Source organism: Zootoca vivipara, chromosome 2 (assembly GCF_963506605.1).
Source record: "Zootoca vivipara chromosome 2, rZooViv1.1, whole genome shotgun sequence".
In the NCBI taxonomy this organism is placed as follows: domain Eukaryota; kingdom Metazoa; phylum Chordata; class Lepidosauria; order Squamata; family Lacertidae; genus Zootoca; species Zootoca vivipara.
Genome location: NC_083277.1, coordinates 7591464 through 7615643, shown reverse-complemented (window position 1 = coordinate 7615643; position 24180 = coordinate 7591464). Strand labels below are relative to the sequence as shown.

Sequence of the window (24180 nt, the reverse complement as noted above, 5' to 3'; positions counted from 1 at the left end):
ATCAGTTTTTCCATTATGTCTATGAAATTAATCTAACCATACTTGTACAACTTTAGATTGCTACTCTTTATTTTCATTTGAGATGCTCATTATTAGAAATTGTGTGTTTTAGCATTTATTTATTTATTTTGGTTCCTCATATGTCAGTGTTTTGTTTTGTTATATTTTGGGGCATGTCCATCAGTCCATCACGTGGAATGCCAATATTAACCTGTATGGTCTTTATAATGTCTTCATATTATTTGATAATAATTTTTTTTAAATCTGAGATTTTTGTGTCAAGTCCTTCTTAAAAAAAAAAATTGTTGTTTGAGTGGTAATCTAAATATCATTTTGTTTTTATTTATGCATTTTTTCTATTTCTACTTTTTCTTCCTGTACATACGAATGTAGCATCTAAGTCATTCTTTCCTGTAAATAATAATAGTAATAATAATCCCTTTCAAACAGGATACGCGAACCTCCAAGAGAATTCAGAACCACACATGGAAAATGTTAATAACTTATCAATTGTGTCCTAATTAACAAAATTGTTGTCCTCCACAGCCAAACTAGGTGAAGTAAATTAAACAGACTGAGTAGACAATAACAGCAGTAATTAAATATGAATGATAATAATAATATTTAAATGAATAAAATGCTTAACTATGATCACATATTATTTGCAGCTTCCCAAGAAGAACTTTATAGAATATTTTCCCCTTTATTATTATTATTATTTAACTAATTATATCTTCAGGCCCCAACCCCCTACAGGCCTATTTTCAAAAGGATGTTTTACAGGAAATCAAATGCTAATACCATCCCCTCACCACCTTACCAACCTGCCAATGCATCACAGTGGCCGCAACAATTTATTCCCATAAAAGACTTGAGAAACTAAGTAATTGAATTATGAAGGGCATTTTATCTCTTAGCTATAATGTTTCAGCAAGGTTTAGAAGTGCTGTTAACTTCCTCCCAGTGACTCAAAGGCAGACAAGAAAAGCCCTTGTGCCCAAGGTTGGAAATACATGCAAAAGCAGCAAGAATTATCTCAAGTTCACCCAATTGCCTCAAGATATACAAATGGTGTAGACTTAACAATGCGAAGGTTTTATGCATTATGTGTTATTATGTAGGAATGCTGAAATGTGTCAAATGGGACGGACAAGGGGGGGGGAATGAGTTACAAGGATATTTCTTTTTTTATTTTAGACTGTGCCCTCAAGATTGTGCAACTGATATATAATTATGTTTTATGTTACGTGATATTCTGCAGAAACCTTGACCTATGTCTGACAAGTATATGTTATTTCCACAAAAGGGGGGGGGGCATTTTTGTGTGTAATTGCTTTCATGTTTTATGTATAGTTAGTTATTGTATAGTGTAACATTCCTTATGCACCCAATGGTGGTATTATTCCTTATACGCCCAATGGAGGACTCGCCCAATGGAGGACTCATGTTTTCTAAAAGATCAGGCGATTGCATAGTCCATTGTTGAGATTTAGATCAATTTATGACCACATTTCCTTATCTCACCTGGCACTTTGTAGTGTGCCAGCCTTCTTTTTACCAAGAAGCAGTTTCAGGATTCATGAAACCAGCAGATACAAGAAGGTGTATATGCCTTGATTTACCTGGAATGATTCCTTATAGAATTAAATTGACCAATTTGGACATGTGCCCTTTTCAGAATGGTTTTTATGGGGCTGTATAAATTATAATTGGGTCAGTTCTAATTGGGCAAGTGAATCCAAGGTGCAAGTAGCTTTCTCCCTTTAAGAGTAACTGAGCAACTCCCTACTACAGTGCAAGACCAGAGCCTATAATAAAAAAATCCCATAGAAAGCCCAAGGCAAAGGCATCTCTCTCATGACATGTCCAAACCTGTGGCAGCTATGGTGAGTGCCAGGTGACATGGTCGATATGAAAGCCCTAAGGGGATTCACCAGGGATTGTTGCTGCTGTGCCATGATGGAGGTGTGAGACCAGAGGAGAGCTAGCTTTGACACCTGACAACACACAAAAAGGTAAAAACAAACAAACAAACTACGCTTTCCAGTCAATATTGGTGGATCTTCTGGTAAATGTAAAGCATAGACCACTTGTTTTTCCCATAAGTGCTAGAATACTGCTGCATACAGTGAAATGGAGAATGCGTCACTGTCGATTATATGAGGCAATGATTGGTTGTTACACAACAATATTGCCTCAGAGAGGGGACACTGTTATAAAATCATATTGGGGGGGTTGCAGGACACCATTATTAATGAACAGAGAGGGGTAACCACAGCTTGACAGCTACGGCTACCCAGAGTCCTTCGCACCACCATTTCGCCGCCACAGCTTGGCTCTCCTTCCCTCCACAGACCCGCACCCCCTCCGCAGGGATTAACATATTCAAACACCTCCTAAAATCCAACATAAACTCTGCATTTCCCCTTCGCCTAAGGACAAGCATATGCAACCCTTGCCTAGACATCTGCATTTCCCCTTCGCCTAAGGACAAGCATATGCAACCCTCGCCTAGACAATTATCACAGACAATTATCATAAACTCCACCAAGTAACGCAGCCCATTTTTATACAGCCTTACCATTTTATACAAACCTTATACAAACTTGCTATGAACTTTTACCTTCTCGTGATTATATGCTTGCTTCTTGTGATTATATGTCTGCTGGCCTTATGTGCCTTAAATGTGAGAAACCCCTTATATCCCTTGAAAGGCGTCCCTCCCTATATGCCTAAGAACCTAACCACAACCTCAGTATTACTCTTGATTAATTAGACTAGTGTTCCTCTGTATTAGAAAATAGGTTTGTTAGTATCTCTTTGTATTAGAAAACCACTGTTTTATATTTTAGAACTGTATACGTCAGGATGTATTAGAAATGTTTTCCATACTTATTTTCTGTGCAACCCTTCTCTGACCCCAAGCCCCCCTGAAACCTCCCCATCACCGTCCCATACCCAACGAAGGAAGACACGGACAATAGAAAGATTAGCTTGACAACTTTATTCAAATAAATTGCCATCCTCAACGTAGCCCACCCTTCCATGGCCTGGAGGAAAACACTGCCGGGCGGACTTCCACCCCATGGAAATCGCCAGGAACTGCCCCACCTCTGCACCCATCTTGACTGATTGCCCTTCCTGCCAAACAACAGGGAGCACCATCAACGACAGGAGAAGAGAGATTGACATCTCTCCATCTGAAAGGAAGAGTCATCTCCGCACCCCGTCGCCCTTGTCTCCCCCTCCCTCCTAGTCCAGAGATTTCCATGCATGAACAGGAGGGTATATAGGGGGACTTCACCATTTCCCGGGGTTCCTTCCTTCTTTCCAGAGGCAGGGACCCTACAGCTGTAGCTTTGCATTCTGCAATAAAGGGATCAGTTTGTTTTTCCTGACAGCATCGTGTGGTCTCTGTCATTTTCCCGGCGGAGCTGAACTTAGTGCAAATTTTGGAGCTTCCGACCCGCGTCTGTCCTTCTTAAAAGGCAACGCATTTTGGGGTACATTTTTCATAACAGTTTCATGTCTATATTATGACCAATACCTATTGCCCAATGTATCATTGAGGATTTTACCTGCTCATCCTTTGTCTCCCATTCCAATAATATTTTATACATTTTAGACAGCACTTTTACATTACATTCCAACAGGTCTCTCTCCAGTTGTGTTATTTACACTTCTATGATTCTCTGTGAGGAGAGTCATACACCCCCTCCCATATTTTTTTTTTTAAAGTCGGCAACCTCTATACACGCTCCTGGAGACAGGACCTGACTCTGCACTGCTGAGCCTTGCAGATGAAGCGCCCTGCAGGCCCCCATCCCGTCCCATTGGGACAACCCCCCATTCCCATTGGGATGGGGACAGGGGTGGACCTGCGTTTTGGGGGCCCTGAAGCTCCAACTGTTATGGGACCGCCTCTCCCCATAGAAACTGACCTGGACCCTGTGATCCCTGAATCACAAGAAGGGGCCTTTCTTGCGGTGGCTCCCAATTTGCGAAACACTATCCCCCGTGGGGCTATGCCTCCATTGCATACCTTTCGGCACTAGGCAAAAACATCCCTCTTCTCCCAGGGCTTTGGACAATTGCTCAGTCTACAGCCTATTAAAGCAAGGATTGTGTGTGTGTCGTTTTTTATTATCATCTGCTCATAGATTTGTAGTGGGAAGGGATAACACAGCTCATCTAGCCTAACTCCTTGCAAGCAAGCATGTCCAACAGGTAGATCGTGATCTACCACTAGATCACTGGAGGTCTGCGGTGGATCACTGGTAGATCATATGGCTTCCCCCCCCCCAAAGCTGAATAACTGTGGCTCCCCTAAAAAAAGCTCAACATTTTATCTCCTCCCTGAAAAAACTCAACAACTTTGACCCTAACCCCGCACATTGGGCCTTCCTCTTTCCTAAAAAAAGTTCAACAACCTGAACCCCCCAAAAGGGGGTAGATCACAGCCAGTTTTTAACTCTGTGAGTAGATCACAGCCTCTTTGGAGTTGGCCACCCCTGCAATACAGGAATCAATGTTCTATGTTGCAAACGGCCCCAGCTCTCTTGAAGGTCAGTATATAAATTTAATAAACAGTAATAACAATAATCACCATCCCTGCCCATTGGCCTGATGTTTGAGTCCAGCTGGGATAGCTCAGTCAGCAGAGAACGAAGTTTAATCTCAGGGTTCTGGGTACCAGCCCCACATTGCTCAGAAGATCCTTGCATTGCAGAGTGTTGGACTAGATGACAACCAGGATCCCAACTCTACCATTTTGTGAGTGTGGCTTTCCAGATCTGGGTTAGCCAGCCGTACTGTTAAGCCCCCAAGGCCTAAAACAGCATCTGCTCCGCCCCTTGAAACTGCAGAGTAGAATCCTAGAATCGTTGAGTCGGAAGGGACCCGAGGGTCATCTAGTCCAACCCCCTGCAATGCAGGAACCTTTTGCCCAATGTGGGGCTCGAACCCACCACCATGAGATGAGCACAATCAATGCTCAGTCCACACCTGTGAGCAGAAGAGAGAGGAAACCCTACACCCAAGAACTTCTCTGGCCACACAGTTCTGCACAGAAAAGGCCTTTATTGTCAAACACAAAACTCAACTAGTAACAAAACATTTGGGCATCGTGCGTGCATCCCCCCCCCCCCGGCGACGAGGCAGTCACTCAAACGTAATCCGGAAGCTGCGCTCCTGTTCCTTGCGGCGGCTTTCGCAAACCTTGGTCACTTCCTCTACTTTCCTTTGCAGCAGGGCTGAAGGCGGAATGACAACAAGGAGAATGTCAGAGGGCTGAGCATCCCAGCGTGCACCCCTGGAGAGAAACCCCTGGCAGAGTAGACTCTGCCTGCCTGTGGCACAGCAGTCGCTCCCTCCCCCTCCCTTGCTGGAAGCACAATGGGGCTGAGTGGAGTGTGTTTCTAATAGGGCTGCAGCCACCCCCATCAGCTCAGTCTGGATTGGGATCTCAAGCTGCACCGGGCTGTAGCTCCACGGCAAACTGCATTTTCTCCCACAAGCAAATTCACCGGGATAGAGCTGTAGTGGGCTAGGCTCATTCGTGCAGAGCACCTGTCCCGGGGTTCAACCCCCAATTGCAGCGTCTCCACGTGGGGCTGGGAGGGACTGCTTCCTGAAATCCTGGAGAACCACTGCTGCCAGTCAGTGTCGACGACACTAAACTAGATGGACCAATACTCTTGGAGTTGTCCTTGTTGTGCCGACCCTCCTTCCCTGCCTTCTGGGAAGGGGGCTAGTGATTTGATTTGCATTTTGTGTTTTCTTTCTTGTGTTTTTATGCAGTGGCCTGCCCTGTGATCTTTGGATGAAGGGCGGTATGCAAATTAAACAAATAAGCAACACAACATCCAACAGAGAGCTCCTAAAACCTGGGCAGGAGATGGATTTTGCCGTCTGGAGAGATCAGGGGCACCCACAAATTGGACCCTTCTCCTCCAAATATGAGGCTGTGATTCCCCCCCCCCAGCGGTCGCCATGTTTGCTGCAGAGGATCTCAACATGTGCCAAGCAGATAGCTCAGTTGTTTCGAGTACGGGGCTAATAACATCAAGGTGGCAGGGTTTGATCCCTGTATGGGACAGCTGCATATTTCCCTGTCTTGAAGGGGGCTGGACTAGAGGACCCTCGGGGTTCTCTTTGAACTCTATGATTCTAGGACAAGGACTGCTCCTTTCCCACGTTGATGCTTCCTTCGTTCATTCTCTCTCCCTAGCCAACCTGCCTCAAAGCAGTTCATCTTAAAACTCAAGGAAGGACCCTGTGACTCCCTAGAAAGCAAAAGTGCCAAATACCTGAATTCTGATCAATCCACTGGAGGGAGTCCATGTGCGCATTCAGAATCTTGCAGATCTGTTGAAGCTGGAAGAGATTAGAGAATGTCATGAGTAGTTGCCGACCCTGGTCTGGATCTCTTGAAGCCCTGCAAAGACCACGAGATCAGCACTCACGCTGGCAGTCATTATTCAAGACTGAAGGATGTTGACGTTCTGCAGGAAAAGTTGAGCTAGGAATGGCACCACTGGAAGGGAAACTGGAAGGGAAACTTGAGTGTAACTGCCATGATCTAAAAAGGCGGCCTTTGCCCATGCACTCTGACCCCAAGATGCCTGCTCTTAGTGGCCCAGCTGTAAGTGGGAGAACACAGAGTCCTGCCTGGGCCTGCAGGCAGGTCCTGTGAGGCACAAATGTGGGTGGAAGAGGAAGGCAAATTCACACAGACGATGTCTTGGTGTCAAAGGGTACTAAAATCCCCCCTGCCTTGTTGAGGCACATCAAGGCTGGTGGTGTGATCTGCTGAAGGCAGATATTACTCCTTCCTTGAAATCAGAGAACTGGGAGGGACCCTGAGGGTCATCTATTCTAACACCCTGGAATGCAGGAATCTCACCTAGAGCATCCATGACAGATGGGCATCCAACCTGTTTAAAAATCCCCAAAGAAGGAGAGTCCACAACTTCCCGAGAGAATCGTTCCACTGTCCAACAGCTCTTAGGTGTGGTCTGAAAATGTGATGCAGCAGCAGCAGCAAAAAAGAAGAAGCTAATTCTAGGTTGCATCAACAGAAGTCTGGTGTCCAGATCAAGGGAAGCCATAGTCCCGCTCTATTCTGCCTTGGTCAGACCACACCTGGAATACTGTGTCCAGTTCTGGGCACCACAATTTACGAAGGACATTGACAAGCTGGGAGGTGTGCAGAGGTGATCGACCAAGATGACCAAGCTTCTGAAAACTAAGCCTGATGAGGAGTGGTTGAAGGAGCTGGGTATGTTTAGCCTGGAAAAGAGGAGACTGAGAGGAGATAGGACAGCCACTTTCAAATATCTCAAGGGTTGTGACACGGAAGGTGGCAGAAGCTTATTTTCTCCAGTGGTTAAGACCTGAAACAATGGCTTCAAGTTGCAAGAAAGGAGATTCCAACTCAACATCAGGAAAAATTTTCTGACTGTGACAGCTGTTTGACCGTGGGATGGAAGGTGGTGGACTTTCCCTCCTTGGATGCTTTAGTTGAGGTTCTTGCCTTGCATATGGTTGGATGAGATCAGGGTCCCTTCCAAGTCTACAATTCTATGAGTCAGGTGAAAGCAAAGCAGGCCTGCCTTGAAGAATGGGGCTTCCTGCTCCTGAAGCCTGATTGTGCTGAAAAGCATTGTTAAACAAGGCCACAGTGGCAGACAGCTGCCTGGAGGGGGAAGAGCAGGACAGAGCGGTCCTCATAAACCAGGAAGGAGCATCCTTCTCCCATGGATCTAGTCAAGATTGTACTCACTGGGTCACTGGTGTCAGCAGGGCCTCCAGAGGTGTTCAGGTGCTCAATAATATCTTTCAGATCTTGGGCCATGCGCTTCAGCTGAGCATCAATGTTCTCTGCCAGTTTGTACCTGCAGCACAGGAAAACATGTTGCCACAGTTGCCATCTCCCTTCTTCCCTCACCCCAGGGAGCCTGCCAAGCCAAGGCCAAACTCTTGGGGGGGGGGAATTCTAAAGGCTCTTTGGCTGCCATGAGAACATAACAACAACAACAACAACAACAATTTATTATTTATACCCCGCCCATCTGGCTTTTAATGTTAAACATTAAAAGCTTCCCTAAACAGGGCTGCCTTCCACCTCCCAGGCCCAGAGTCAACATGCTCAGAATTATCCAGAAAGCAAATTTCCCCCTTTAGAATGGCTCAACATAGGCTGATCTCCACAGCTGACCTCTAAACCTTTGCTTTTTATTTTTAAACTTGTCTATCTGGGGACCACCCGCAGCCCACGCAACCATCACTGCCATCCCTGGCATCGTCTTACGTCTTCTCCCGTTCCTCATCTGCATGTTGTAAGTAGACGGTCCCACTCTGCTCCTTTACGGACTCTTCCAGAGGCATCAGCAAGTCCTCCAGCTCCTTTTGCTGGGACAAAATGAAATCTAGTTCTTGGTCCAACCTATAGAAGGAAAAAAGGGAGGGAGGGAGGGAGGGAGGTTAGATAAGCAGGCAACATGTGGCAGCATTGTCCGGGAGAGGCACTCAGGTGGAATTCAGGCAGGTTAGCCAAAAAGATATTTGCACTTTTATGCCAAAGGGCCTCCTCTTCAGGTACCGGCACACACAGGGAAGAAAATGGTTACTTTGGGTCACCTGGCATAATTGTAATGTGATTTGATAGGTGGGAGGAGGAGGGAGGTCATGATCGGGTACATGGGCTAGATTCTGCGCCCCTCCCCTGTATTACAGAAAACTAGGAAGACACAGACATCTCTACTAGCTGGCGCTGAAAGAAAATGTGGAGAGGAAGCGCTTCTGAGGAAGGGCTCCCTGCCCAAGACAGCTTCACCATCTAAATCAGTATTATAGAATTGTAGAGTTGGGAGGGACCCTGAGGGTCATCCAGACCAACCCCTACAATGCAGGAATCTCAACTCAAGCATCCCTGACAGATGGCCATCCACCTCCCGAGGGAGTGTGTTCCACTGTTGAACAGCTCTCACTGTCAGAAAGTTGAGCTGGAATCTCCTTTCTTGGCACTTGAACCGCCTTCTGCAGCTTCTTCCATAGCGAGAAGCGAAGTTACAGAGAACCAGGCAGAGGGCCTTCTCAGTGGTGGTGCCTGCCCTGTGGAATGCCCTCCCACCAGATGTCAAGGAAATAAACAACTACCTGATTTTTAGAAGACATCTGAAGGCAGCCCTGTACAGGAAAGTTTTGAACGTGTGTTGGTTTACTGTGGTTTTATAATTATTTATTGGAAGTTGCCCAGAGTGGCTGGAGTAACCCAGTCAGATGGGTGGCATATAAATTATGACTGTAGGAGTGAAGGGGGCTGCTTCCAAGACCATTGCCACTTGCAATGTTCCCTGCCATTCACAAGCATCTCAAGGCTTCCTTTACAGTACTCAACCTCCCGCCAATAACATACCACACAGCCCCCTTCCCCTCTACCTTTTCTGATCCAGTTTCACTTTTTCCACTTCTCGGTGCAGAGACGTGATCTGTAAGACAGAGACAGGGTTTACAAAGTGGGACGGGAATCTATAAGTGACAATAAAATACTGGCCCCAATCTTTTTTGAGGAACAGTGGGAAATCAGGGCTTCAGGAACATTGGAAAAGAACTGGCTGAAGGAGCAAAAAGGAGTTAGTGCAACGCGCGCTCTGTGGGGCTTCCTTCACGATTGGTACGGAATAATAATAATAATAATAAATTTTTATTTATACCCCGCCCTCCCCAGTCAAAAACCGGGCTCAGGGCGGCTGACACCAACAGAACCACAATAAAACATAAAAACAATTAATTAAAATACAGATTAAAATACAGTATTAAAATTTAAAGTGCAGCCTCATTTCAAGTAGGCCATAAGTGGCTGACCCCAACAGAACCACAATAAAACATAAAAACAATTAGTTAAAATACAGATTAAAATACAGTATTAAAATTTAAAGTGCAGCCTCATTTCAAGTAGGCCATAAATCCAAGCCATGAGGGAGAAAAACACAGGGGTCAGGCTGAGTCTAACCCAAAGGCCAGGCGGAACAGCTCTGTCTTGCAGGCCCTGCGGAAAGATGACAAATCCCACAGGGCCCTGGTCTCCTGGGAAAGAGCGTTCCACCAGGTTGGGGCCAGTACTGAAAAGGCCCTGGCTCTAGTAGAGGCCAATCTAGCCATCTTATGACTCGGGATCTCCAGAATATTATTGTTTGTGGACCTTAAGGTCCTCCGCGGGGCATACCAGGAGAGGCGGTCCCGTAGGTACGAGGGTCCCAAGTCGCATAGGGCTTTAAAGGTCAAAACCAGCACCTTAAACCTGATCCTGTACTCCACCGGGAGCCAGTGCAGCTGGTAAAGCACTGGATGAATGTGATCCCGCGGCCGGGACCCTGTAAGGAGCCTCGCCGCGGCATTCTGCACCCGCTGGAGTTTCTGGGTCAGCTTTAAGGGCAACCCTGCGTAGAGCGAGTTACAATAGTCAAGCCTGGAGGTGATCGTCGCATGGATCACTGTGGCCAGATCGGGGCGAGAGAGGTAAGGGACCAACTGCTTGATGCGGCGGAGATGGAAAAATGCCACCTTTGCTGTGGATGCAACCTGCGCCTCCATGGAAAGGGAGGCGTCAAAGGTTACACCCAAACTCTTGACAGAAGGCCCTGGTACCAATTGAGCCCCTGCAAAAGATGGGAGTTGGCCCCCCAACCCCATGTCGCCCCGACCTAGCCAGAGGACCTCTGTCTTCGAAGGATTTAACTTCAGTCGGCTCCCACGTAGCCATCCAGCCACAGCTTCCAAGCACCTGGTGAGTGTGTCCGGGGCCGAGGCAGGGCAGCCGTCCATCAACAGATAGATCTGGGTGTCATCAGCATATTGATGACAACCCAGCCCAAAACTCCGGACAATCTGGGCAAGGGGGCGCATAAAGATATTAAAAAGCATTGGGGAAAGGATTGCGCCTTGCGGGACTCCACACACCAAGGGGTGCCGCGGCGACAACTCCCTCCCCAGCGCCACTCTCTGTCCCCGACCTGAGATGAAGGAACGCAGCCATTGTTGGACTGTGCCCTGAATCCTCACGTCGGCAAGGCGGTGGTCTAAAAGGTCATGATCGACCATATCGAAGGCTGCTGACAGGTCTAAAAGAATCAGCAGTCCCGACCCACCTCGATCCAGCTGTCTACAGAGATCATCTGTTAAGGCTACCAGAGCTGTCTCGGTCCCATGACCAGGGCGAAAGCCGGACTGAAATGGATCTAGAGCCGATGTTTCATCCAGAAACCTACCAAGCTGTTCGGCAACCACTCTCTCAATTATCTTACCCAGGTACGGAAGATTCGAAACCGGGCGATAATTGGATAGATCTAAAGGAAGCTGCAGTTAGTGAAGGATGCTGCAGCACGGTTGCTGACAGGAACAAGGCCTTGGCAGAATATAACACCAGGGGTCAGAGGTCTGCTCTGGTTGCTGATCTGCTACCAGGCAAAGTTCAGAGTTTATAAACTAACATTAACACTATTAACTAACGTGGTTAGTTAGTAATATGGTTGTTGTTGTTGTAGTAGTAGTAGTAGTAGTAGTAGAGTCCTTTAAGTTCCTGGGCTCTATAATTTCTCAAAACTTAAATTGGTCAGGCAACATCAATAGTATTATTGCATCAACCAAGAAAATTTAATTTGCCCTAGGAAGTGTCGATCCAATTTTACAGAGGTATCACTGAAACTGTTCTCTGTAACTCTATTACCGCCTGGTATGGCACAGCCTCCAGATGGACAAGAAAAGGCTCCAACGAGCAGTAAGAATTGCAGAAAGGGTAATTGGTGCTAGTTTGCCTTCAATAGAGACATTTTATGCTATCCGAGCTAAGAAGAGAGCAGAGGGAATTGTTGCAGATCCTTTGCATCCTGGCCATCATCTGTTTGATTTACTTCCATCTGGATGTCGCTACAGGACTCTATACACAAAAATGGCTAGTCACAGGAAAAGTTTTCTCCCTTGTGCCATCAAACTGTTAAATTCATAGTTGTGTAGTGGAAGGGGAGGCCAGTTATGGGTGGGGTTCCTTTGCTGTGCTATTGTATTGTGAGTGGATCAGTGTTTGTATAAGGTACGTTTACATTGCAATGTAGTCGAAGCAAAATTCCAAGTATGTTGGTACTTGGCCAATAAATTATTCCTATTCCTAACACTGTTCACTGATAGGAACGCTGATCAACTTGGGACCAGTTTACCTATGAGATCACCTTGCCCTCCATGTGCCCACTCAACCGCTTCCATTGGCAGAAATGGCCCCATTTTAAGTGCCACAGAACATTCCATTTTTCCATGTGGCAGCACCCACCTTTTGGAACGCCCTGCACCCTGACACCAGGGACACCCCCTTCGCTGTACTGTTTTCGGCCCTTGCTAAGAAACATTTTCACTTAGGCAAGCCCACCGAAGCCTGCAGAATGCTGACAAGTGTTTTGATCTGTTTTCAGCCAATTGCTTATTTTAATGGCCATTTCAATGTTTTAAATACTTGTTTTTACTCAGAAGTATGCTCTTTAATATGTTTCAATCATTGATGTTCTGTAATGTGTTTTTAATGTTGTACACCGCCATGGGATCTTTCGATGAAGGGTGGTAATAAATAAATACTATTCATAATGTGTTCTATTCTTTCTTTGTAAACCACTTTGAGTGGTTCCCCTTCCCAAAAATCGAGCAGTGTATCATTTTATATGAAGTACATAAATATACAGAAGCTGATTATTATTATTTTTTTTGCTATACAGTGGTACCTTGGTCCTCGAACTTAATCCATTCCGGGAGTCTGTTCGACTCCCAAAAGCATTCGAAAACCAAGGCGCAGCTTCCGATTGGCTGCAGGAGCCTCCTGCATTCAAGCGGAAGCCGCGGAAGCCGTATCGGATATTCAGCTTCCAAAAAACATTTGCAAACCGGAACATTCACTTCTGGGTCTGCGGCGTTCAGGGGCCAATTTGTTCAGGAGCCAAGCTGTTCAAGAACCAAGGTACCAATGTACTGTTAAGGTTAAAATTGTGTATAACGAGGAAGCTTAGTTACAGCCAGCCCCTGCATGGGCACAGGAGGCAATACCTTAGCTCCCCCTCTGACCGAGGCAGCACAGCTCCCTAAAAAGAATCTTGCCGGCGGAATGGGTCCCTACCTTCTCCCCGTTTTCGATCAGTTTCCTGTCCCAGGCGTTGACCTGGGTGGCTTGCTGCAGGAAGTGCTTCTCCTGGTCCTCCAGCTCCAAGCTCCACTTGTTAACCAGGCTCTCCAGCTGGGCGTAGGTCATTGACGGGGGAGCCCTGCAAAGACAGGAGGAGTGTGCTGATTGGCGAAAGAGCTGAGCCAGCCCACAGCTGCACCCCCACGCTGGGCTCAAGGAGCCAGCCCACATCTGGACCTGCATCCAGCAAACTGCCATTCCTTGCCTCTGTGGGGGACTCCATTCTACACCCCCAAACCCACGGCTTGCCTAGCATATGGCAATCAGCAGCAGCAGCAACAAGAACAATATTTATTTATACTCTGCGCATCTGTCTGGGTTTCCCCACCCACTCCGGGCAGCTTACTATGGAAAATATGGTCTGATATAATAATTGGAGTACTTATGAATATGCAGATGCAGATTCTTAAAATGAGACTCCATGGAGGGAATGGGGGGAAATCCCGAGATTCAGAGAATCTATACAGATATATCTTTACTAGTTTGTTTTTATTTGTGCTTTGTATTTGTAAAATCAATGAAAATGTTTTTTTAAAAAATAAATAAATAAAAGTCGTGTAGTTCTTTGTCTCCCCAACATCTGAAGGGAGGGTGTTCCAGAGGATGGGCGCCGCCACCGAAAAAGTCCTCTGTCTGGTTCCTTGTAACCTCACCTCGCAGGGAGGGAACCGCCAGAAGGCCCTCGGAGCTGGACCTCAGTGTCCAGGCTGAACGATGGGGGTGGAGCACGCAGGGAACTTACGTGACTGTTGTGGTGGCCGCAGTGGACGCGGAGGCCACCGTAGCAGTGGTGGACAGAGGCTTCAGGTTCAGCATGAATCCCGTACTTGGGGTGGAGGTGATACCTGCAGAGAAAACAAACATTGGGTCAATCCAAAGCAGGAAGTGAACAGGGATGCAGGGCAACCGAGTCCCAGGATGGGAGACTCCTGGGCCTGACCCCAGCGGCGATGGAAGAGCCAGGGATGGGAAGAGGAGGCTGCCTGCCCAGCATGCTCCGTGGCCAAGTAAAAAACCACAACCTCTCCTATAAGCTGATCCCAATAGTGCCCACTAGTCACTGAATGCAACCAAGGGCGCTCGGGACCCCTCTCGCATTATCAATAAAGATAAATAAATATATAAACAAAGGACCTTCCCATGTGATACAGACACAAACCTCTACACTAACAGTAGGCAACAGATCCCTGCTCTCCCTCTCAACCCGCCTCTCTTTTCCCCCAACTGAACGATGTTTATGACAAGTGTCTCTCACTAACTGTGAAAAAGACTCTGCGAATTGATGATAGGTGTACCTTTTTCCTGGTCATCTGTTTGTTTTGTAACACAAAAAAATAATAGTTAATAACAACTAATTAAAAGAAAAATATCCACTCCACCTCATTAGCAATCATTTTCGCAATGGCAAGAGAGGAGGTAGCAGCAGATGAAGGAGCATTTCTGACATGGAGAATTTGGGGCTGGGGTGCAAATACCACCCCCTTGGCCTGCCCAGGAATCCATTTTCTTCAGAGTCTCCAGCTTTGGCAGCAGGAGGAAGAAGAGCATTTGACCCTCCAGTTCATGTGCAGACAGTGCTGTGTTACTCAATGCTGGATGCACTCCAGAACCATCAGTGGCCCAGGCAGGAACCAGTGTAAAAAGATGCGAGCCAGACAGACTTCTGGAGCCTGCTTCGTGGACAATCCATCACACGCGCAGTTCCACTTCACCTACAGCTTCCTCCCTCGTTTCCTGGTACTGCTGGTTTTGACCCGCAAAGCCTTAAATGGTATAGAACCAGTATATCTGAAGTTGCCAGCTCTGCCTCCAACATAATCCCGCCTACCCACAGCTTTCAACCTTGGTGGCTCTGCTATGCACAACACCCCTTCCAGAAGCACGGCTGTCTGGGATGCGAGGCAGGGCCCTCCCCAAAGTGGCACCTTGGAGCCATGCAACTCTTTGCCTAGAAATATTCCATTGGCTCCTCCTTCTAAGCTTCAGGAAAGACCTTTTCATTTCACCAAGTTTCTAGCGTGGGTTAAAATACTTTTTTAAAAAGAATCCCTCTTTAGAAGCTGAATTGCTGTTTCGTAAAGCTGATCATAGCAATGTAAACAGCTTTACGTGCTTCACGAATTGTGAAAGCTGCAGAGCCCTTCAACGAGAGCAAGCAAGAAGTCCACGGTGGCTGCAACATTCTACGTGATAGCTCAGTCGGTAGAGCAGGAGACTCTCGATCTCAGGGTCATGGGTTCGAGCCCCACGTTGGGCAAAAGATTCCTGCATTGCAGGGAGTTGGACTAGATGACCCTCATTGTCCCTCCCAACTCTGGATTCTATGATATTCTACCCGAAGAGCAAAAGTCAGCGGCAGTTGTGTGTATCCTTGCCTTCCCTCCCTCCCTCCCTCCCTTCCTCCCATTTTCTCTTCCAAGCCTTACTGGTTGCTGCGGGGGCTCCTCCCACTGCAGTCACTGTGGCCGTGGGTGCTGTTGCTGTTGTCCCAGGGGCTTTTGCGCCAAACCCTAAAGTCCCAGCAGGTGCCGTCCCTGTTGAGGTTACACCAACTACAGAAGGAAGAAAACAAGAGCTCCTGAATGCGGCTTGGCAAGGTTGCCTCCTGCTCAAAAGAACAGCCCCGGCAGTTAAGTGGTTTGGTGTAACAGGTAAGGTAAAGGTAAAGGTATCGCTGACCATTAGGTCCAGTCGTGACCGACTCTGGGGATGCGGTGCTCATCTCACATTATTGACCGAGAGAGCCGGCGTACAGCTTCCAGGTCATGTGGCCAGCATGACTAAGGCGCTTCTGGTGAACCACAGCAGCGCACGGAAACGCCGTCTACCTTCCCGCCGGAGCGGTACCCATTTATCTATTTGCACTTTGACGTGCTTTCAAATTGCTAGGTTGGCAGGAGCAGGGACTGAACAATGGGAGCTCACCATGTTGCGGGGATTCGAACCGCCAACCTTCTGATCGGCAAGCCCTAGGCTCAGTGGTTTAACCCACAGCGCCACCCGTGTCCCGCCATGGTGTAACAGACCTTTAGGCAAAACCTGGTGAAGTACAAAATATCCTGGACTGAGGGGGAGAGAGAAGTGGTCTGTTTTGCACTGTCAGCAGGCAGTGGGCAGAGCCAAGACTGCCCGAGCCCCACTCTTTCCACTTTCCCATCAAGAAGGGAGGCAGAGCCACTAGCTGCAGCCCCAGTTGCTTACGTGAGAGACCAGCAGCAGACGAGGCTGGCGCGGAAGAGCTTGCAATGGATGCAAACAACGTCGGCCCGGACATCCCGAGGATGGAGTTCACAGCTGTGGTGGAAGGCGCCGTGGAAGTTGCTGCTGTACCTGCTTCAGGGAAGAGACACATTCTGGGGTTCAGTTACAGCCAGGAGGAGAACACACTTTCCTCACAGAAGATACTTAGCTGGTAAGAGCGTGAGACTCTTAATCTCAGGGTTGTGGGTTCGAGCCCCACGTTGGGCAAAAGATCCCTGCATTGCAAGGGGCTGAACTTGATGACCCTCAGGGTCGCTTTCAGCTCCGCAGTTCTATGATTCTATGCACCTGTCCACAAGGCCAAGGAAGACACAAGGGGCCAAAGGCAACTGGAAGTTTCCACAGCCCCTGCCCCCCTCTTATGGCCAAGTAAGGGAAGCAGTTGCCACCACCACTGCTGTTAGGTCAGTCCCTGTGTGCTAGGTGCTGTACAAAGGGGAGAAGCATCTACTCTCAGACAACACGATGCAAAGGCACAAGGCTATGGCAAAACTTGGTGAAGGAGCTGTGGCGATGTGGGAGGAGGAGAAGTTAAACAGCAACTGAAGGAAAAGAATGGGCAGTGGTTGTTCAGGGAAGGGCAGTGGGGAGATGACAGCAGCAGCAGCTAGGTGGGCAGAGTGTGTCTAAGAGCAGAAGCAGAACACGGGGGGGGGGTACCAACAGGCGGAGGAGTGTGTGTGTGTGTGTAAGCACAAAAGGGAACAGGCAGGATTCGGAGGAGGAGGTCTGAAGCTTGAAACAGAGAGCGAGGAGAAAAGCCCAACTGCGCCAAGGTATTTCAAAGTTAATTTAGAAGGCCAGCAAAGCAAAGAGGGACACCAACACAACTGACCTGCCCTATCTCACCTCACTTCTTAGAAAGAACAGCCCAATTTCCCCCTTCCCGAGGTACAATCGCCTACCTCCAAGTTTCGCTCCAAAGGACAAGGCTGGCCCCTGACCGAGCGTTCCTGTGGAGGCAGAGGTGGCAGGTGTTGACGTCAGTACCCCAAAGCCTGAAACTGGAGCTGGAAAAGAGAATGGTTAAGAGAAGCAGTTATCGCCTTAAATTCCTTCTCCAGTCTGTGCTTGAGTAGAATGGCATCTTTGGGGCAACGTGAGACACAGCTGCATTACGTCGGTGCAAAGGGACTCAGCCCTTCACCTACAGTACATACAATTACCTAACTTGCGTATGGAGGACACCTGTCCTCACAAGGCTGGCAAGGCAACTTGTCTACAAAGAAACTCTGCCTTGCCAGAAGAGCTTTTGCACACGGCATGACGTCTCACCTGTTGTCTGCGCCCCAAGGCCAAACGCCACAGCTGGCTGGGCTGTGGATACCGTGGTTGTAGTAGGGCCGGCCGCGGATGCAGGAACTCCGAACGCTAAGCCAGTGGGGGCGGGTGCTGCTTGCTGCGTTGTATTCCCTATGGAGCCAAGGCTGAAGCTGGGGGCCGCAGCCTGCGTTGCTCCCATGCCTCCAAAGCTGAAGCCTCCGGTTGTGGCAGGCTGGGTAGCGGTGTTGGAGCCGAACACAAAGCCGGGAGGAGCCACTGGCTGGCTGGCGGGAGTGCTACTGGGCGTGGATGTCCCCAGTCCGCCGCTGCCGAGCCCAAGCGCCCCCGTAATGCCAGCTGATTGTGTGGTGTTGGTGTTGCTCAAGTTCAGCTTGGGGGCATTTCCCCTAAATAAATAAATAAAAGAGCAAAAGAGTCCAGGGTGAATTTTTCTCCTCTTGGCAGATACTCAAAGCATCCAAGTTCTCCTGTGCCATTTTTTTTTGCTGCTACTTCTGCATCATTTCATTCATTTTATTTCTAACTAAAGTCTCAGGGTAGTTTGTTTGCCCATTTACCACAGGATTTTTAACATTCCAGCTGAGCCCAAGGAGACACGCAACCGGCATTAGAAATTAGCCAGGCACCAGGCACATTTTGTGACTGGCGCGGGTCCAATTGCGACCATAGAGATCTCTGGATGCCAGGTTGGCGATGGACATCTCCATCTGGCTGGCCCCTCCAGCTTTCTGAAGCAAGTAAGCAGAACTTATTCATTGCATTTATTTGCCACCTTTTCCTGCAAAGAGTACAGTCATACCTTGGTTCTCGAATGGAATCCGTTCCAGAAGCCCATTCGACTTCCGAAAACGTTCGAAAACCAAGACACGGAAGCAGCATTGGATGTTCAGGTTCCAAAGAACGTTTGCAAACCAGAACACTCACTTCTGGGTTTGCAGAGTTCAGGAGTCAAAACATTCGAGTCACAAGGTATTCGACAACCAAGCTATGAATGTACATGGTTCAGCCCCCTCCTCAGTTAATCCCTACAATGACCTGGTGAGGTAGGTTAAGAGGCTGTGAATGACCCCAAGGCTTCCTGTATGAGTGAGGATTTGAACCCTGATCTTCCAGGTTCTGGTCCAACTAACCACTACACCACTCTGGTTTCCTGGAGTTCTTCTGCTATGGGGCAGCTCTATAAATTAAGATGCTCAATAAATATGGAGAAAGCCAAATGTCCCTTAGAGAAGCTTGCATTTGTTTTTTTCTGCATTGTTTTATGTTATGTTATGTTATATTTATTTTATGTTAATGTACTGTCAACCACTTTGAGATTTTTTGCTTTAAAATATAAAGCAGTATAGAAATGAAATTACTATGATTAATAATAATAATAATAAACAATAATAAACCTCCAATGGGAAGGAATGGTGCCTAGACACATCATTGTGGTGGCTGTAACCTAGTTTTAAGGTGCCATTTGGTGCCATTGCCGGGAACCACCCTGGGCACCAGCTCCCCCACCTAAAGCTATAGGTTGAACAAGACAGCGGTACCGTGGTTCTCAAACGCCGAAAACCCGGAAGTAAGTGTTCCGGGTTTTCAGAAGCTGAATGTCTGATCCTTAGGGCTCAACAAGCCTCCCACCCACATGGGATTGTGCCAACCTTACCCCAGTGTGAACACATTTCCAGCAGCAGCTGGTGCCGACGTGGCAGGTGTGCCGAAGCTGAATCCAGAGGTCTGTGCCGATGTTGCTGGGGTAGCGAAAGAGAACAGGCCTGCAGGCTGGGTGTTTGCTGTGTTTTGAGTAGCTGTCCCAAAACTGAAGCCTCCCCCTGTGGTGGCGGAAGAGAAGGAGAACCCAGCGGGGGCTGTGCTGGCTGCGGTTTTTGGAGTCCCGAAGCTGAAGCCTCCTCCAGGAGTGCCAGGAGTGCCAAAGTTGAACTGGCTCATGATGATGTCTGTGCTCCTGCAAGGAAACAGAGAAAAAGAGCTGCCTTGTTGGCTCCAGTGCTGATGCTGCTCTGTGGGGGCTGGAGAAGGTGAAGCAACCCAAGAGCACAAGAGGGGTGGGGTGGGGTGTTGAAGCAAAGGCAAACTGTTTCAGAAGCTCTGCAAATGCCACCTTGGTTGTCAAGATAACCCCACAGTAAATATGGGGGAATCTAAATACCCCTTAGAGAAGGATCTAAAATATTTTCCTCAAAGCTTGTCTTTGTTTTATTCTGGATTGTTTTATTTGAGGTAGGGACAGGATCACACTTCAAAATGACCTTAACAGATTAGAGAACTGGGCCAAAGCAAACAATATGAATTTTAACAAGGAGAAATGTAAAGTACTACACTTGGGCAAAAAATAAATAAATATGAAAGGCACAAATACAGGATGGGAGACACCTGGCTTGAGAGCAGTAGATGTGAAAAGGATCTAGGAGTCTTGGTAGACCACAAACTTGACATGAGTCAACAGTGTGATGCAGCAGCTAAAAAAGCCAATGCAATTCTTGGCTGCATCAATAGGAGTATAGCATCTAGATCAGGCATCCCCAAACTTTGGCCCTCCAGATGTTTTGGACTACAATTCCCATCATCTCTAACTACTAGTCCTGTTAGCTAGGGCTCATGGGAGTTGTAAGCCAAAACATCTGGAGGGCCGCAGTTTGGGGGTGCCTGATCTAGATCAAGGGAAGTAATAGTACCACTGTATTCTGCTCTGGTCAGACCTCACCTGGAGTAGTGTCCAATTCTGGGCCCCACAGTTCAAGAAGGATACTGACAAGCTGGAACGTGTCCAGAAGAGGGCAACCAAAATGGTCAAAGGCCTGGAAACGATGCCTTATGAGGAACGGCTTAGGAAGCTGGGTATGTTTAGCCTGGAGAAGAGAAGGTTAAGGGGTGATATGATAGCCATGTTCAAATATATAAAAGGATGTCATATAGAGGAGGGAGAAAGGTGGTTTTCTGCTGCTCCAGAGAAGCAGACACGGAGCAATGGATTCAAGCTACAAGAAAGAAGATTCCACCTAAACATTAGGAAGAACTTCCTGACAGTAAGAGCTGTTCGGCAGTGGAATTTGCTGCCAAGGAGTGTGGTGGAGTCTCCTTCTTTGGAGGTCTTTAAGCAGAGGCTTGACAGGCATATGTCAAGAATGCTTTGATGGTGTTTCCTGCTTGGCAGGGGATTGTACTGGATGGCCCTTGTGGTCTCTTTCAACTCTATGATTCTATGAGGATTCAATGTGATGCCAACTGCTTTGAGATTTCCCCCTTTAAAATATAAAGTATATTTTATATACTTACTAGTGTATTTCAGCCCGTTCAATAACGGGCGCTAGAACATCCTGGGGTTTGGAGAAGCGCTTGCGCAGCGCTTCTCCGAACCCTGGGACCTGTCCTTGCTGTCGGCGGCAGGGGGACAGGAACGGAGGAGGAGAAAGCGCTGCTTTCTCCTCCTCCGTTCCTCTCTCCCAGCCGCCGACAGCAAGGAGACATCCTGGGGTTTGGAGAAGCGCTTGCGCAGCGCTTCTCCGAACCCTGGGACCTGTCCTTACTGTCGGCGGCAGGGGGACAGGAACGGAGGAGGAGAAAGCGCTGCTTTCTCCTCCTCCGTTCCTCTCTCCCAGCCGCCGACAGCAAGGAGACATCCTGGGGTTCGGCGAAGCGCTTGCGCAGCGCTTCTCCGAACCCTGGGACCTGTCCTTACTGTCGGCGGCAGGGGGACAGGAACGGAGGAGGAGAAAGCGCTGCTTTCTCCTCCTCCGTTCCTCTCTCCCAGCCGCCGACAGCAAGGAGACATCCTGGGGTTCGGAGAAGCGCTTGCGCAGCGCTTCTCCGAACCCTGGGACCTGTCCTTACTGTCGGCGGCAGGGGGACAGGAACGGAGGAGGAGAAAGCGCTGCTTTCTCCTCCTCCGTTCCTCTCTCCCAGCCGCCGACAGCAAGGAGACATCCTGGGGTTTGGAGAAGCGCTTGCGCAGCGCTTCTCCGAACCCTGGGACCTGTCCTTACTGTCGGCGGCAGGGGGACAGGAACGGAGGAGGAGAAAGCGCTGCTTTCTCCTCCTCCGTTCCTCTCTCCCAGCCGCCGACAGCAAGGAGACATCCTGGGGTTCGGAGAAGCGCTTGCGCAGCGCTTCTCCGAACCCTGGGACCTGTCCTTACTGTCGGCGGCAGGGGGACAGGAACGGAGGAGGAGAAAGCGCTGCTTTCTCCTCCTCCGTTCCTCTCTCCCAGCCGCCGACAGCAAGGAGACATCCTGGGGTTTGGAGAAGCGCTTGCGCAGCGCTTCTCCGAACCCTGGGACCTGTCCTTACTGTCGGCGGCAGGGGGACAGGAACGGAGGAGGAGAAAGTGCTGCTTTCTCCTCCTCCGTTCCTCTCTCCCAGCCGCCGACAGCAAGGAGACATCCTGGGGTTCGGAGAAGCGCTTGCGCAGCGCTTCTCCGAACCCTGGGACCTGTCCTTACTGTCGGCGGCAGGAGGACAGGAATGAAGAAGGAGAAAGCGCTGCTTTCTTCTCCTCCGTTCCTCTCCCGCAGCCGCCGACAGCAAGGAGACATCCCAGGGTTCGGAGAAGCGCTTGCGCAGCGCTTCTCCGAACCCTGGGACCTGTCCTTGTTGTCGCCGGCAGGACAGGAACGAAGGAGGAGAAAGCGCTGCTTTCTCCTCCTTCCTTCCTCTCCCGCAGCCGCCGACAGGAAGGACGCGGGACACAAACCCCTACTTCGTCGCCGCTGCTTCGTGGCCTCCTGCCGCTCCTCTCACGGGCCAGGGAGGGTTGTGAGGAGGAGGTCTCCGCCGGCCTCCACCCTCGCTTCCCTGACGTTCTGGCCAGGAGCGGCGGTTGGAGGAGGCAGGGGGGGGGGGGAGAGAGTGCGCGCGTGCAGTCTCTGCTGTCCAATCCCTGTGTCGCTGGGGCACATGCGCAGTGACCCAGGGACACACGGGACAGCTTGGACGCAGGGACAACTTGCAAATTATTATATAGGATATACTTTATATACTAAAATATAAACTACTCCTACTAATACACTCTAGTGGGAGTGGAAAAGGTGCCTAGACATACTGCTGTGGCAACCATAAGTGGTTTAAGGTGCTATTTGGCAATTAGCTTATGCATCTGAAGGGCCTTCTTGGTAGCAGAACCCACCCAATGGAATGTCCTCCTGTCAGATGTCAGACAGATAAACAATTATTTGACTTTTAGAAGGCAGCCCTTAGGAAAGTTTTCAATGGCTGGTGTTTTATTGGTTTTTAATGCTGCGTTGGGATCCAGTCAGATGGGCAGCATATGCATAATAAATCACCACCATCATCATACAAGTTTCTAACGCTGCCCACCAAAGACCACCAGTGTTGAAGGAATGATTCTTCAGCATCAACTTTGTTGGACTGGTCATGTTGTTCGGATGCTGGATTATTGTCTTCCAAAGCAACTACTTAAAAATGGAAAGTGTAATCCTGGTGGTCAACAAAAGAGGTTTAAAGACTCTCTCAAGGCAAATCTTTTAAAAATGCAGTATAAACTCCAACAATTGGGAAACACTGGCCTGCGAGCGCTCCAGTTGGAGAACAGCCTTTACCAAAGGTGTCAGGGGCTTTGAAGACACTCAAACTCAGGATGAAAGGGAGAAACGTGCTAAGAGGAAGGCAAGCTTGGCAAACCCTCACCATGATCAACTCCCGCCTGGAAAGCTATGTCCCCACTGTGGGAGGATGTGTGGATCCAGAATTGGCCTCCAGAGTCACTTATGGACTCACTGCTAAAACCGTGTTTATGGAAGACAATCTTATGGAAGACATAATAAATCATCATTATCATTCCCTGTTTTTAATGTCTGAAGTTTTATTTTGTTTTAATGCAGTGTTGAAAGCTGCCCAGAGTGGCTGGGGAAACCCAGCCAGTTGGGCGGGGTAGAAATAATAAATTATTATTAGTAGTATCATTGTATTTTATGAATTCAAATAAAGGTTTATTTTAATTTAAAAAAATAAAAATAAAAAATATTATTAGTATCACCATCATCATCATCAAAATAAATTCTAACGCTCCCCACCCACTACTTCCAGCACGTCAAAGGCTCCAGCGACCAAAGGGAACCGTTCCCCGTGGGCGCCTCATGCCAGACCTCGCCGCAACGGGTGGATTGACTTCGACTCCATACCTGAGTTTCTAACACTGCTCCTCCTCCTCGTGCTGCTTCTCTCAGCGCCGGGGAAGAGCAACGGCCAGCCTCTCCTTCCCTCCTCGCCTCACCTCGCTGGCGGCGTCTTTTCCGCTGCGCGGCAGTTACGCTCCTCGGCCGCGCGCCCTTATGACGACATGGGTGTCAGCGCCCGTCCCGCGCCGAGGTTCCGGCGCCTCCCGATGACGCCTTGACGCGGCGCCGGAGCGGCCGCGCTCCTCCGCCAATGGGCGCGCCGCATCATCG

General features: G+C 48.6%; 1 protein-coding gene across 2 annotated transcripts; it reads right to left on the bottom strand.

Moving 5' to 3' along the window:
- Nucleotides 1–5059: 5059 nt before the first annotated feature.
- On the bottom strand, nucleotides 5060–24075 carry LOC118081233 (nuclear pore glycoprotein p62). Of its 2 annotated transcripts, none has more exons than XM_035107593.2 (13): nucleotides 23914–24075; nucleotides 19422–19721; nucleotides 17759–18153; nucleotides 17389–17493; nucleotides 16424–16555; nucleotides 15649–15774; nucleotides 13965–14067; nucleotides 13157–13301; nucleotides 9442–9491; nucleotides 8312–8446; nucleotides 7784–7895; nucleotides 6309–6375; nucleotides 5060–5252 (listed from the first exon to the last, which is right to left on the bottom strand). In XM_035107593.2, exons 2-13 carry the CDS (start codon nucleotides 19703–19705, stop codon nucleotides 5161–5163), a joined length of 1746 nt encoding a protein of 581 aa, XP_034963484.1. In that variant the 5' UTR covers nucleotides 19706–19721; nucleotides 23914–24075; the 3' UTR covers nucleotides 5060–5160. The 2 variants fall into 2 exon arrangements, with proteins under 2 accessions (XP_034963484.1, XP_060126703.1); XM_060270720.1 differs by having other exon boundaries at nucleotides 16424–16552.
- Between the last annotated feature and the right edge of the window lie 105 nt (nucleotides 24076–24180).